The 16,543-nt window shown below is 44.2% G+C and overlaps 1 protein-coding gene across 3 annotated transcripts in view; it reads left to right on the top strand.

Annotated features, from left to right (window-relative positions):
* The window catches only part of ZNF521 (zinc finger protein 521), a 280,382-nt gene that overhangs the window by 108,701 nt on the left and 155,138 nt on the right, over positions 1–16,543 (top strand). For all 3 annotated transcript variants that reach the window (XM_040984700.1, XM_040984699.1, XM_040984702.1), the window contains one exon: positions 12,845–16,197. In XM_040984700.1, coding sequence (XP_040840634.1) covers positions 13,285–16,197 — 2,913 coding nt within the window. In that variant the 5' untranslated portion in view covers positions 12,845–13,284. The remainder of the gene's footprint in view (positions 1–12,844; positions 16,198–16,543) is intronic.

Genomic DNA, 16,543 nt, shown 5'->3' on the forward strand with positions numbered 1-16,543 from the left:
ACCTCTATTTGTGGATTATGAGTACTTCCTGTTCCTGCCATGTGCAGGGATAAAGCATCTAGCAGAGGATCTACATCATTCCATAAAGAAAGGATTCAGTTGCCTTTAGGTGGAAGGTAGGTATGCAACTGCCTTGGCCCCTATTCTGATAGGGGAAGGTAGATAGTCTGTGCATGTGTAAATTTGGGTGGAATCTTGCAAAGCTAGCAAAGGCAAATCTTGAATATTAGTAAACAGGGGTGCGGAAGAGGTTAACTGATTTCCCTTTGACTGAAAATCATCATTTGTCTCCCATAGCCGTGAATGACAATAGAGTGAACTGCTTTGCAATATCTATGGGTTCTCAGCCTGCAGAGATGTGAGTGATAAGATGCTCCCAGAAAGAGAGCTGGAGGGAAAGGGAGAGAAGAGGGAGAAAGTATGCTAACTGTTTTCACTGCAAAATGCCCCATGGTGATGAGAGATAAGACACCTTGAGCTACTTGGAACAGGGTGTAAATGAAGCCAAAAAATATCATTTGAGATCAAGCACTTTTCCCCTTCCCCTTCCATTTCCAGCTCTGACAACAGAAAGCTTAATTTATTGGATGGCACATACCACACTGACAAGCAGGTACCAGGAGGTGGTGAGAGATCTCTGGAGATCATTCAGAGACCAAGATATCTGTAAATTCAAGAGAGGGTCCAACCCAATGTGTTTGATCAGCAGTTTCAGCAGTGTTTTCCTGAGTAGATAAGAAAAGGATTTCTCACCATAACAAGTTCCTTTCCTCTTCCCCCTATGTTCTACTGCAGAGGTTTCTTAGCACTGGGTTTAGTTTTGTGGCATCCCGCTTTCTAGGTGCACATGGTTGACAGATTTAATGCCTTTGATGGCATGTTGATGTTTCTTGTTCCAGTAAAGTAGCCTGAAAGGAATCATCAACACAAGTTGAGGGGCTAGATTTCTCTGGCGTAGTCGATCACTTCCTGACCACACTCCCAGCAGTTACTACTGTGTTAGGCTAGGTACGTAGTAGGCTGGGCCACATGCTTTTCGGTAGGCACACTCTGTGATGTTTGAAGTCCCTTTAGGGTTTCTCAGAACAAGTCCTTGCTGCTAAGGGAGAGCTGCAACCATATGCCCAGAACTATGTATCCTGATGGTGTGCCAACCAGCCTTTATGCACTAGAAACATTGTAACTCATCAAAATGGTTACTGTCTTTTCTAGAAATTGACAGACTGCTACTAACATTCCTCCACAGAGAGGAAGTAAGTTACCTGAGCTCATTGTACCTGACACTGAAAGGATTTGAAGTATGGAGCTCTACTAGAGAGAAGGGGAGAAGGCAGCTGTTGAAGGATGGGATGGAAAGAAATAATGATCTCGTTTTCTTTCTGTAAAAGCTGCTGCTTGGAATAGCTGGAATTCAATTTGGTCTCTGAATAAAGGAGAGAAAGCCTTCCATCAATACTGTTCTAACAGAGCAGCCGATGTAGAAAAGGCATAAGGGAATTCGGCAGAATTGAAGCCAAGGACTTAGACTACACAGAGGCAAGGTGAGGGCTCAGGAGGCTTGTTGAAAGACACTGTGTGCCCAGAAGTCAGAGTCGGCAGGCTGCGCTGGAGCCCAAGGTCTGCACTTTGAACAAGCACTTCAGGAAATTTTTGTGCAAATGGTTGGTGGGCTGAACCGGTTCCCGGTGGCAGAGGATCACCCTTGGCTTTGTGGTACAGTCATAGTTTGCATCAAGAACAGATAATCCAAGAAGGTATGATGTCATAGAATAGGAGAGAGACAGGTGTTGTGTGGCACAGCAAGTGAAGCCGCCAGTTACAATGTTGCCATCCCTTATCAGAGTTCCAGTTCGAGTCCTGGCTGCAGTGTTTCTGATTCAGCTTGGTGCTAATGGAGCTCAGAAGGCAATGGAAGATGTGGGGTTCTGCTACTCAATGTCAGAAATCAAAAGGACTTTCCGACTTTTGAATTCATCTTGACCCGGACCTGGCTGTTGTGGCCATCTGGGATTTGAACCAGTGGGTGGAAGATCTGTCTGTGTCTCTCTTCCATTTCTTCCTCCCTTCCTCGTCCCCTGACCAATCAGCAGCATGTTGTTAGTTCATAAATTGTTAGGTGAATTCTTTTTTGTTTGTTTTTTTTTGTGTGTGTGTAGGAGTGAATACATATGATAGTGTGAATATTTCCAACATGAAAAACATAAATATGTGTAAATGACCTCTGTCAAACGTCGTTTTAACTTATGCATTTACCCATGAAAACTTGGTTAATCAGCATTTGAGTTACTGTTTTAATGGGGAGAACTTGAAGAGTTTTTTGACATATCTGAGTTGCTTGCCTAGGCACTGGGGATTTAAATTGGGTTTGGGGCCCCATGGGCAACTATTAACATTATGTGCCCTTTATAATGACTTGTATTAAGTTAGGATCTGTTACTTGTCCTTGTCAACCAGTTTGTCCATGGATAAAATTATGTTCCTTCCCCCACACCAGGTCAAGGTGCCTCAGGATCTTAAATTTTACATTTCTTATATGTGAAAATTTAGCACAGAGAATCTTGACTTTCTGCTTTCTGTATAGACTTTCATCGCCTTCATTCATTTTTCTTTCTTTGGTCTGTCCGTCTGAATGTGTTCTGCGCAACCCACGCAGGCAACATCAGATCATCTGAAAAGATTCTAGCTCACCTGTGGGAGATGGTGTATAGCTTGCCATCTGTATCCCTTTACACAAGTGCAAAACTGATTGACATAAATTTCTCTATGACAATGGTGGTTTAGAATAGATTTCAAGTACACGCTAAGTAGGTACGTACCGAATTCCTTACCATCTGATCAAAATTGTTTGATTTATTGTGATTTAAGTGTTATGAGCACATTCCGAGTCCACAGGAATAGAGCGTATCCTCCTCTGTTCTGTGTGCTCGATGCCAGTGGATCAGGCGTCCATACCATCATGGAACAAGCGCCGATGGGCCATCCCTTCGCCTTGCTCACTCCGAGCAGCTCCAGGAGCTGTCTTGAGGCCTTGACCACACAGCCTTGAATTTCTTTCTTCTACATTGATTTCTTTTAAAATTATCATGGATCTCAACAAAATGAAATGTTTTCTGGAGGTAGTATAGGATTTTTGAGGCCTAAACTCGTTGCTGGTAGTGATATAGATGGCAAGATATTTTATTATAGCCAGTGACCTTTGTCTTTGTGTATATTCATAGAAAAGTAAGAGTGAATGTGCAAATTGTTTTTCATAATACATGGAAAATACGTATTAGACAACAGCCATGGATGGATTTCAAATACATTTTGCACCCAGATTCATACTTTTTGTCTCTTTTTTCTGTGGAGTTTTTGAAGTACATTTATGTGTGTTTGTGTTTATACACATACTTATATCAGCTGCAAAGAACAGAGCTTTATATAAATACATATATACATATAGCATAATTTATTAAAAGGGTTATCTACTTATTGTAACCAGCAAAAACAGCATATGTTTTCCACTAAGAAAGAATTCCATGAGGATACAGTTATACAAATATTCACTTACAGTAAGTGACAAATGGTTTTGTTTTGTAATAAGATAAATCTAAAATATTTGGAAACACTGCTTTGGCCTAAAACATTTCATCTATTCTGAGCATGAAGATAACTGGATAAAAACACAAACGTACAATATCCTGCAATGTCCACTATTGCTGGTTCTCATAAATGAATTTTTAAGATTAGTAAGAAAGGACAGTAGCCTGAACTGGTTTTGATTTTATGTTCATAGGCAACCGAAGTTGAGGAGGCCAAGGCAAGGAAAATTGAGCAAAAAGGGGAAAACCCAAAAATAAAGGGAAGCGCAGACCTGGAAAACCCATCCAACTGCTATCACTCTTGTTTTCAGAACCACCGCTTTCATCTTTTACCTAAGTGGAGAAGTGACGGAACCGAGCTGAACAAAGCTGCTGAATACTGTGCAGTGCGCGAAGCGAGGTTCTTGGCCCTCGGCAGCTGAAGGGATTTTCAGAGAACGCTTTTGCCCTTCCCTGTTGGCTGTGAACTGCATGTGCGCAAGCATTATCCCATTTGAAAGAAAGAATCTCCCTGTATCATTTTGAGCTATGCGGGATCAATCTCACTTTTTCCATTTCCGTTTTAGCATGGAAAGGTTAATGTGAAAGTTAATGATCTTGTTGAAACACCGTGAAAACTTGAATCGATGTAACGCCATTGGCGATTGGCCCTCCTGTAGAACCCTGCTTCTGCACAGCTTCGTGACGGGGAGTCCCACAACTTCTGAGTGCCACTGTAACTTATGAGGTCGCTTAAAGTGCCTGGTGCTAGAGAGCCTCCCTAGCAGCCTTGAGCTGCCCTGCTCCGTGGCAGGTGAGGTCATTCACAGATGACCTGTGTGACTCAATCTGCATCTTCGCGAAAATGCTTGCTTGCCGCGGATTTTAAGGGTTTCTGTCATTTATTAGAGAGTGGGCAAAATCAAGAGCACTGACAAACCTGGAACTCCAGACCAGGAAGGTCAGTTGCATTCTTATAGCTAATGGATCGTTGTAGTCTTCTCTCCCCCCCCGCCCCTCCCCCGCCAAATCTTTGTAACAGCTTTTTCTGCATTAGCAAACCGTATTTATCACTTTACTGCACAATGAACCCACAGGGGGTGCTAATTGTTCATTAATTAAATTTTAGCCTTTCAACACTTCTGTATTCTCCAGTGGCCTTGTCTGCAGTGAAGTATACAGTATGGCCTTTTTAAACCGCCGAAAATTCACGTCCGCTTTAGCGCTGCCTTGCAGAGCAAACAGGTGCCTCACATTGCGGGGCTGTGATAGTTGGATGTGACTGGATGCTCCCCTGCCTTGGACCCAAGGCTCCTGTGGCAGAAGTCTTCAGTCAAGTGGTGTTGAGCTTAACCAAAAAAAAAAATCTGTGAGACCCAACTCCACTTTGGAATAGAATTCAATTTCTTTAAAAATTAAAACATTCACTCGGGGAAGTGACTGTGTGCTGGCCCTGTGGGGAGGTAGAGCAGAAAGTGACAAATGATGATCTTGTGAGAGTTGGCTGGGTAGTGCTCATGAGGTGTGGCTCGTTCTTCAGAACTCCATAGAGAACACTTCACGTGGAGGCAAGGGAGTTTTGAAGCAAAACAGAATTCACCTGAAGGATGGGCCAAATGGTGAGTTAGTTACAGGGTGTGTCGGGCACTATGGGATGGCAGGCCATCCTCCCTGGCCATTCTGCTCCACTAATGAATCCATCCCCACCTGCCCTTGTGTGTAGCTATTAGGTCATCAGGTACTGCATGCGGATTCTCGGGGTCCCTCTAAGCAGCCTTCAGAACATACACTCTTGGGGTATTTTCAAAGGAAAATGCCCTTTGTCAATAAAATGGAACTAGAACCCTAATATTGGGAAGAAAAAAAAAAGCAGCCACTGAATTATGCTTCATTTGTACTCTTTTGTGTTCTTGTCACTCTTATCAGTTTTAACTTAAAGGAAACTGGCTTTCAGGTAGTAGTAATAATTTAGTACATTTTCATGTCAGTGGTTCAGAGAGCTCTTTCATACTATGTCATGTTTGATTCTTATAATATTCACTAGGAGGCAGGCTAAAATTTTTCTGATAATACTGACAAGGAAATCAAGATTTAAAAAACACAGACAGGCAGAAGCATAATATCAACCCAGGCTGCCTCTGTCTCTTAAATAAATATATACATATTTTTAATTGAAGGTGATTTTTAGCGTTCAGTAGACCTGAAGCCATATCCAGTCTATTAATGCTTAATATGTATGGGTTAAATGAATGAAACTAAATTGAGTAATGAAAAGCTGCCTCAAGTATTCTGTGGTTTAAGATCATATATAATAACACAAGAATGCATGGTAACTCATAAATACCTCTGTCTCAAAATAGTAGAGGGAGAAAAAGAATATAGACTGGGAAAATGCACTCCGGAGGTGTCTGTCATCATTAATGGAAAGATAAACATGCTAAACCACTTAGAATGCTCAGTCACTACACTGTAAACAGATGTGTAATACATGATGGCCAGATTTTTTATTGAATGCCAAGAGCTTGGTGATTAGCATGAGATATGTGTGTGTGTATCTATTTATCTATCTATCTATCCATCTATCTATCTAGGTATCTATCCATATGTATAGTATGTGTGTATGTTTGTACACCCATTTGTAATATATATACACATATCTGTGTGTATGTATTCATGTGTGTGTGTGTGTGTGTGTGAGCCGTAAGACAGAAGAAGTAAAGCAGTTCTCAGAACACACCCTCACCCCCACCCGTGCCCCACGTGATTGGAAACCACCCTCCCTCCCTCCTGTCTGGCTCCTGAGTTGCAATAGTCTCGATTTCTGTGAAGGAGATGATATTGTTTCTTAACTGGTTTCACGTCAGCTTTTCTTCTGATCTGAAGGGTGGAGTTGAGTGTGAACTGCCTAAGAATGCACTGTTTTCTATTTAATTTGGCCGCGGAAGATGGAATTCATTGAGCTGCGTCTGTTCAAATGAACTTGAAGCAAAAGCAAGCAAAACATTTGTCCTTCTGCACACGCCATGGAACTGTGCCTGTGAAAGCCAGCATGGAGGCAACGACTAGGATCAGCTAAAGGGAGCAATGCGGAAGTGATAACAGACGCTTACCTCCTGCACTGGATCGTGTGCTGGAGCGTGAAGTGGTTGTGCTAGGGCAAAGTGAGACCCTTTATCGTTAGGGAGTCAGGAAGATGGAGGAAAGTTGCCTTTGAACTCTGAGATCTGGAATGCATCTTAGGATTGTGCTAAAAAAAAAAATGTGCACAGCCAATTCCCACTCCCCACAGCTGCTGCCATTAACGGGTGACCACCCCTTTCCCTCATAACCTAACTGTTAAGGCATTTAATTGGTCCTCCTAGAACAGTTTGGAATATTACAGAATTTAAAAGCATCTGTGACTTACAAATAATTTCGACATTCACATTTCTCTTTTGAAACACCAGTGAAGAATATTCATCTCCGTGTAGTTACAATGTATGTATATGTGGTAGTGGAGTGAATTGAATGTGCAGTTGTTGACTTAGAAAAAAAAAATGAGCCAAAACAACTTACAAAAAGAAACATGATAGTTAAATGATTAGGCTTGCATTCTTTTCTACAATTGTTGGCACTGTTGAACACAAGGAAAGTTGATTTGTGTGATAATTCATACTGGTTTGCTTAGAATGGCCTTGGCCTTTAGCAATTTCTAAATCACCGTTGTAGTAAGTGTGTGTTTTATAACTGGGCTACATAAATCTGAATAAGATGACATAAATAATAATATAGTCTATTACTGTGATGGTACTAACGAAGTAACGTGACAAATAATTGTTGCTGATAGCTGTTAAATATACATGAGTATGACTTGATTTCTCTCTGCATTAGTGCATAATGTATATTTTCCTCAGGAATTTCAGCTTATGTTAAGAAGGCTTTGGTAGTTAGTAAAAAAAAAAATACTATGAACTCCATTTGGTAAGAAAGTTTAAAATTGTCACTATAGCTTGCTGACAGAATCATTTATGGCAAGGAATAGAAGCTTAGAAATTTGTTTTACCCTATTATCTGTCTCTGAAAATAATTTATTACCAAGTTAACTTTTTAAGATGCTAAATAACACAGTGATTATACTTACATTTTGGGGAAAGAGAGGCCATTTGACAATTGTAAACTTGGCTTTAGGATTACACAGAAAAATACTTGTCTGTGCAGCCCCAAGATTATGTCTTGTGTTTGGTAGTTTAATACTTGGAACCTAGTACAGATTTATAGCCCATTAATTTTTAGACATCACCAAATATTTGTATTTTGTTTTCTTGCTGGCTGTATGTACAACTGTGAATGCTTCAGGCGCTGTAGATTTCCACTGGGCCAATCCCTAAAACTAATATTCCAGGGGTCCCTGAAAGCAATGGAAATGTTGCAGTGTGTTTACGCTATATACTAACAGCCTACACATGGAAACAGAAATTCATGCAACATGTATCCATCTTTCTGTTTACATATGCAGCTTTTCTGCCAGGGATGATAGGTACCCTAGAAATATTCACTAATCTTTGTAACACCCTAGAGGGTAAGTAGAAAGAATTATTATCTTCATATTGCCTGGGAGAGACCCAGGTAAGGGCAGATTAAATGACTTGGCCAGGTCACTCTCTGAAGTCAGTTATGAATCTGGAAATTAAACTCTGGATTTTTCTTTCTCATTTTGAGTCAGTGCATTCCTGAATGCACAAGGACCAAACTTGCCAGTGTTGGTGCTTCCTTTGGCTCATTTGAAAGGTAACCGCTGATAAATCCCATCCCTGTGAAGGACGCCTCACACACGCATGACGCTGAATCCCCCAGGGGCGGTACAGAGGGTCCTCTGCTGCTGTTACGATGAATGCATACAGGTGAAGAACATCGGTGGCGCAGTGTCTCGTGGCCCCAGCTAGTGGATGAGCTGGAATGTATCCCTGGCTTCCACACTTCAGAGATTCAGATAATTTCTTTAACAGTGAAAATGATCGAATCCAGTTGGTTCCGCTAGTTTTTGATAACATTGATAAATTGATAAATTTAGATTGATATGTTCAGATTGTCTTTTTGAACTTAGAGTACTAAGAGGCTTGGTTCTGATCTTGGAAAGTGTGCACCTTACGCTGATGAAAAGCTGCTTCATGGTACAGAACAATCAGTAGCCTCACTTGTAACCCTCCTGCTCATATTCTGAGTCTCCTCCTTTGAGCGGATTATAATCTTTGCTTCCAGATACCTCTATGAGAGTTCCTCAGTAGCAGAAAATCTGTTCAGGGGCAAATTCTACATAGATTTCAAGATTTTTTTTTTGAAACACAATGAACATCTATTAACATTTTTTCCCCCTGTGGACTTTTAGAAACATCCTCATCTTAGACTTGAAAGCCAAGGACTGGCTGGGCCTTGGCATCTTTTCCCACGCTTGTGGGCTGCCAATAGAAGCACAGGCCCTCCTCTGGTCACTGCACAGTCCTCCAAAGCGTCCTTCCTCTGTTAGCAGTAGCTGGGACAACAGCACATCCAGTCTCTGCTTACTCCTTCCCCAGGTCGGTGCACCAGGGGCTGGTAGCTCCTGTCACAAAGGTGCTTTGTGCTCCGTGCCCCTTTCGCTGTGGACTAACTCCTAGTATGCCCTCACTCTTTTGTGGATCCCTTTCCTCTCAGATACAACCGAACAGGTGTCACCGTGCCGCTGGTCGGGATTCTGCTGTCCGCCTCTGACACAGCCCCGCTGAAATCTGTTGTTCCATCCTTTGTGGCAGGCGAGAGCGCCATGGAGCCCGAGATGGAGGGCTTCCTCGCAGACTTTGGCCGCTTTGTTGCCAGAAGATGGTCGGGAAAGGTTGGCCAGCTAACAAAGACAGGCCTTCAGCGGCTGGGTGTAGTTGTACTTCTGCATCCCCTTTGGCAGGAGCACAGAGGCCATGCAGTGTGGCCAGCCAGCAAAATTAGGAAATAAGGACCTCTTTTATTTACTCAGGCTGCTGAATCATGGGCATTCCTGTCTGCTTGGAGCAAAGTCAAGCGGCTCTACTTTCCACTGAAAATCTCAGGAGTGTTGGAGACTTTCATCTCAGAGTGTTCACACACTTGTTGTAATGCACTTTATGGAAATGGTGAGACTCACCCAGTACAGTTGCTGTAGGAAAAAACATCTGCACTCACTGTGCGCACACATCTACATCTTTAAATAGACTTTTAGGCCACACTGGTTTCCAGCAATATTTTTTTTTTTTTCCCTCCTCTCTTTTTTTCCATCAGTAAGAGTCATGACACTCAGGGAGTCGGCTGGTGCAAAACGAGTGATGCCAAAAATTAAAATCGAACACGAACGCGTTAAGTACTTCATGTTGAAATGCAGAAAAGTAGCTGTGACACAGAGGGACTTAGTGAGTTCAAGTAGATGCAGAATCCAGAGTTGGAAAAACCCTCTGTAGTTTCTTCCACCCATGAAAAGAAAGTGACGTTGTTGAAATTGGGTTTAGTCCTCGGAGGCCAGCGTGCACTGGGCCTGCCCGAGAGCTGCAGGGCGGGGAGAAGGCCCACATTCAGAGGCTTGCAGAGACCTCAGCCGGGCAGGTCTTGGGAGATGAAGCCCCCTGGGATGAGGACCAGCCCCGCTGGGAGTCTTGGCAGTGAGTTGCTTGTGTGTACCTACAAGAACAGGTCCATTTACAGTGCTGGCAAGTGAGTTTTTGAGCATTTAACTTTTAAAACAGAAATCATTCTTTCAGGAAACCTTTATTTATTTTTCTAATATTGGTGTTCCTGACTCAAACTTCTGTACTTTCTCTGCTCAACTCATTGCCCATCAGCCTGAAGCTCTAGGTGACTTCTTTTCAGTGGCAACTGATAGGGACAGGAAAGGCCAAAGAAAAGGTTTCCAGGTCTCTGGAATCCTGTTTAAAAACTTGACCCTAACCTTCGGCTCGCTTGACATGTCATTGAAATTTACAAGCTCACAGAACAATTATGTCTGATATAAGCTTGGTGCCAGACTTTCCACACACTTTTATAATGGTCCTTTGTTTTGTAATTCTTTATGGCATTGTGTAATGATAAATCATGTCTCGGCACAATCTATATGTTTAATAGTAAATTAAATTGCCTAATTTCCATGGCTCAATAGTCACTTCTTTTCAGTCTAGATACGCGACAAATTCTGATTGACCATTTGCTCCAAATGTGTGAATAAGGTGATGTGTTTTAAATGAAGCAGCAGAATTTGAGTCTGCAAGGGAAATGTAAAATGCAGCTTATTTTATCTACAATGCTGAGTAATTTAATAAGTAGGGATCTTTTTTCCATTTAGAAGAAATGTTACAAATTTTAATTGTCTGTAGGATAGCAGCTTTAGGTGACCTCTAACTTTTGAGGGAAAGCGGGATCTTCAGTGAGATTTTTTAGGGTTCCGATTTTAGAATGGTTCTTCTGTGTGTTGGGAGATGAGCGGTGTTGACCTGCCTGTTCCTTGATGCGTTCACTCTAAATCATGGCCGAGATGGCCAGACCCTTTCCTAGGCGGGAAACGCGTGGCGTTATGGAGTCATACAAGCAGGAGGCAAAGCTGCACGGGTTTCTCCTTGCATGGCAGGGGCTTGCTGCAGTGGGCAGAGGTCCAGGAATGGTGTTGGGTTGTTTGCTCAGAGTGAGAGGGTTGCCATCTGGCATTGATAGTGAGATGGTGTTGTCATCAGTTTCAAGATGCAGGAAAGGAATGATCCTCATCTGTTTCCTGTGGATAAGGAAGAGGCTGACAATCTAGTGAAAATCTTGTTACCTTAAAGAAAGCAGACGTGGAATGCATTTTATATTGCTCGCCAGTCTCCTTTTATGTTAGTTGTTTGGCTTGCTCGTGAACCTCAGCTTTAAAGAATTTAATACCTTGTTGCTAATCTTCTAATCGAACATTGTTAGACTCCCTTAATACTGTTGGGACCTGTTCTCCTACCAGAAGCTCCATCCAAATCAGCTGCACGCCATAGCCTTAACCTTACCTGAAAATTTTGAACACTCTTGCTCTTTTAGAGAGCAAAAGCTTTAAAAATTCCAATCCTGAATGATAGATTGGAAAGGATACGAAGGGTGTTTGTGAGGGGACGTGGAGGAGAGGGAATAGCTTTCCACAACCAATTTTTTTTTGAGAAAGTTTGATTTTTCTCTGGATGTTGAGACTGTGCATTTGCTAGTAAGAACATGATTTCAGAAAACCACCTAAATAAAGCACGGCAGAGGGCTTACTACATTTGTATCTGGCTCACAGTCTTGTTTGTCTTTTCTTTGTTATCCATAAATCTTTCAGCATTTACCATAATCATTTATCACCTTTCCTGTTTCCAGTTTTTCACAAGTTGCTTTGTCTCTGCTCACCTCAAAGTGCAGGTCCTGTTTAGCTAAGGAAGTTCAGGCTGCTGAGGTTTTTGCAAGAGGAAGAAATGGCGGGCCACCTCTTGAACTTTCCAAACAAAATACACTATTAAAATCTGGCCCTTGTGAAATTCTCATTTTTTCTTGATCCTGGCTGATCCTGGCTCCGTGTAATATCCAGCAGTACCCTTCTAACATTTAATAAGCCATTTTCTGGCCTATGGTATTCGAATCTTTCAGTTATTGAAGAAATCCTGGTTGTCTTTCATTACACAAGACATAATTATTATTGTGTTTTCTGTCTTCTTTCATGTGCTTACTTTTTAATATTTTTTTGCTGAAAGCAATAAGGTCTGTATCAATAAGAACCCCATAAAAGATTTGGGTCTTCAGAATTGTCTTTTTATATAAAAACAAGCAAAATGCAGAGGGAATTTTTTATTAAATATTAGACATCTGGGTTGACTGCATTAATTTTAAATCATTCCTGTAATATTTCCTCTTTTCATTTGGTTCTTCAGATGCTCACATAATATGCAAATCATTTTAGAATGAATACAAAAGAAACATTAAATATATTAAAACCTGCATTTTAATAAAATTGTCAACGTGTAATATATACCTTGCTCCTAAGCAAGAATGATAAAAAAAAGTAATAAGAGGGTAATTTAGACATAGAATGTCTTAATATGTTTTTATATTTTACGACCCAGTAAAGAATGAATGCATAGAGCTTTGGGCTTGGATTTGGAACTGTCTCACTCAAACACTGTCTCTTCTGCTTTATTTTTTTTTTTTTACAGAGAGGTTCAAGGTCACGCAATCCAACTACACAGGCTTCTTAAACTGCACATTAGACTCACTCTTAAAAGTGTGTGTAACACGAAATGTCCCATTGCTTCTTGTTGCAGATGGAGTGGATGTTGAAGATGACCCCACCTGCTCATGGCCAGCCTCCTCACCTTCTAGCAAGGACCAGACTTCCCCTAGCCATGGAGAAGGTTGCGACTTCGGAGAGGAAGAAGGTGGCCCCGGACTGCCCTACCCGTGTCAGTTCTGCGACAAGTCGTTCAGCCGGCTCAGCTACCTAAAGCACCATGAGCAGAGTCACAGTGACAAACTGCCGTTCAAGTGCACCTACTGCAGCAGGCTGTTCAAGCACAAGCGGAGCCGAGATCGCCACATCAAACTGCACACGGGGGACAAGAAGTACCACTGCAGCGAGTGTGATGCTGCCTTCTCCAGAAGTGATCACTTGAAAATCCACCTAAAGACTCACACATCCAACAAGCCATATAAATGTGCCATTTGTCGCCGCGGGTTCCTGTCCTCTAGTTCCTTACACGGCCACATGCAGGTTCACGAGAGGAACAAGGACGGCTCCCAGGCTGGGTCCAGGCTGGAGGACTGGAAGCTGAAGGACACTCAGAAGTGCAGTCAGTGCGAGGAGGGCTTCGACTTCCCCGAAGACCTCCAGAAGCACATTGCCGAGTGCCACCCCGAATGTTCCCCCAATGAGGACCGGGCGGCCCTCCAGTGTGTCTACTGCCATGAGCTCTTCATGGAGGAGACCTCCCTTATGAACCACATGGAGCAGGTGCATGGGGCGGAGAAGAAGAACTCGTGCAGCATCTGTTCAGAGAGTTTCCACACGGTGGAGGAACTGTACAGCCACATGGACAGTCACCAGCAACCGGAGTCGTGCAATCACAGCGACAGCCCTTCCCTGGTCACGGTGGGCTACACCTCCGTGTCCAGCACGACTCCAGATTCTAACCTCTCTGTGGACAGCTCTACCATGGTGGAAGCTGCTCCCCCGATTCCAAAGAGTCGAGGGAGGAAGAGGGCCGCTCAACAGACCCCAGATATGACCGGCCCTTCGAGTAAGCAGGCGAAAGTTACCTACAGTTGTATTTACTGCAATAAGCAGTTATTTTCGAGTCTTGCAGTTCTGCAGATTCACCTGAAAACTATGCATTTGGATAAGCCAGAACAGGCCCATATTTGTCAGTATTGCTTGGAGGTGTTGCCCTCCCTCTATAACCTGAATGAACATCTTAAGCAAGTGCATGAAGCTCAGGACCCAGGTCTGATTGTTTCAGCCATGCCCGCCCTTGTCTACCAGTGCAACTTCTGTTCTGAAGTCGTTAATGACCTCAACACCCTGCAGGAGCACATCCGCTGTTCTCACGGATTTGCAAACCCTGCCGCAAAGGATAGCAATGCGTTCTTTTGCCCCCATTGCTACATGGGCTTTCTCACAGACTCTTCTCTGGAAGAGCACATAAGACAGGTCCATTGTGACCTCAGTGGCTCTCGGTTTGGGTCTCCAGTGCTGGGGACCCCCAAAGAGCCGGTTGTTGAAGTCTATTCTTGTTCCTATTGTACGAATTCGCCAATCTTCAACAGTGTTCTGAAATTGAACAAGCATATCAAAGAGAATCATAAAAACATTCCCTTGGCCCTGAATTACATTCACAATGGGAAGAAATCCCGGGCCTTGAGCCCCCTCTCTCCTGTGGCAATAGAGCAGACATCTCTGAAGATGATGCAGGCCGTTGGAGGTGCACCTGCACGTCCAGCTGGAGAGTACATCTGTAATCAGTGTGGTGCTAAGTATACATCCCTAGATGGCTTTCAGACTCACCTGAAGACTCATCTCGATACTGTGCTGCCGAAGCTGACCTGTCCGCAGTGCAACAAGGAGTTCCCCAACCAGGAATCCTTGCTGAAGCATGTCACCATTCACTTCATGATCACCTCAACGTATTACATCTGTGAGAGCTGTGATAAGCAGTTCACCTCCGTGGACGATCTCCAGAAACACCTCCTGGACATGCATACTTTCGTCTTCTTTCGCTGCACCCTCTGCCAAGAGGTCTTTGACTCAAAGGTCTCCATTCAGCTGCACCTGGCCGTGAAGCACAGCAACGAGAAGAAGGTCTACCGCTGCACGTCCTGCAACTGGGACTTCCGCACCGAGACCGACCTGCAGCTGCACGTGAAGCACAACCACCTGGAGAATCAAGGCAAGGTGCACAAGTGCATCTTCTGCGGCGAGTCCTTCGGCACCGAGGTGGAGCTGCAGTGCCACATCACCACCCACAGCAAGAAGTACAACTGCAAGTTCTGCAGCAAGGCCTTCCACGCCATCATCTTGCTCGAGAAGCACTTGAGGGAGAAGCACTGCGTCTTTGAAACCAAGACACCCAACTGTGGGACGAACGGAGCGTCTGAACAAGTACAGAAGGAGGAGGTGGAGCTGCAGACCCTGCTCACCAACAGCCAGGAGTCACACAACAGCCATGACGGCAGCGAGGAGGATGTGGACACCTCGGAGCCCATGTACGGGTGTGACATCTGTGGGGCAGCCTACACGATGGAGACCCTGCTGCAGAATCACCAGCTCCGAGACCACAACATCAGGCCTGGGGAAAGTGCGATCGTGAAGAAGAAAGCTGAGCTCATTAAAGGGAACTACAAGTGCAACGTGTGCTCGCGAACCTTCTTCTCTGAAAACGGTCTTCGCGAACACATGCAGACCCACCTGGGCCCCGTCAAGCACTACATGTGTCCGATCTGCGGCGAGCGCTTCCCCTCCCTGTTAACTCTCACCGAACACAAAGTCACGCACAGTAAGAGCCTCGATACTGGCAACTGCCGGATCTGCAAGATGCCCCTGCAGAGCGAAGAGGAGTTTTTAGAGCATTGCCAAATGCACCCTGACCTGCGGAATTCGCTGACGGGATTCCGCTGCGTGGTGTGTATGCAGACGGTCACCTCCACCTTGGAACTCAAAATCCATGGGACATTCCACATGCAGAAGACAGGGAACGGTGCCGCAGTCCAGACCACGGGGCGTGGCCAGCACATCCAGAAACTGTACAAGTGTGCGTCTTGCCTCAAAGAGTTCCGTTCCAAGCAAGATCTGGTGAAACTTGACATCAACGGCCTGCCCTACGGTCTGTGTGCTGGCTGCGTGAATCTCAGTAAGAGTAGCAGCCCGGGCATCAACCTCCCTCCCAGCACGAATAGACCAGGCCTGAGCCAGAATGAGACTCTGAGTGCCCTGGAGGGCAAAGGCAAGGTGGGAGGGCCTAAGACGCGGTGCTCTAGCTGCAACGTGAAATTCGAGTCCGAGAGCGAACTGCAGAACCACATCCAAACCGTGCACCGGGAGCTGGTGCCCGAGAGCAACAGCACACAGCTGAAAACTCCCCAGGTGTCGCCCATGCCCAGAGTCAGCCCCTCCCAGTCGGATGAGGTAACTTGCCTTCTGCAACATTTGCTCCTTAACCTCGGCAAGCCACTGTCCCTGCCTTACCATGCCACTTTCTGCAGCCGTATGTATCGGCACGTGGCAAGAGATACTTAGCTTGAAATGCAATGATTTTTTTACCCCCTTCCCATAGCCATTAGCTAGCAATTATTTGTTTCTTGATAAGCAGCATTTTGACTTGAATGGTGCAAAATAGGACTAACTCCAGTCTCCCTAGGATATTGTCTTCTCTGTGACTGAGGAGACCAGCACTCCTGCCAAGACCACCGAGAGCTAGAATCCCAGCATCCCTTCACCGCATGCCTCAGTCCCCAGCTAGGACTTGCGTGTA

The sequence above is a fragment of the Ochotona curzoniae genome, unplaced genomic scaffold, assembly GCF_017591425.1.
Source record: "Ochotona curzoniae isolate NIBS_2020 unplaced genomic scaffold, NIBS_Ocur_1.0 contig_43, whole genome shotgun sequence".
In the NCBI taxonomy this organism is placed as follows: Eukaryota; Metazoa; Chordata; class Mammalia; order Lagomorpha; family Ochotonidae; genus Ochotona; species Ochotona curzoniae.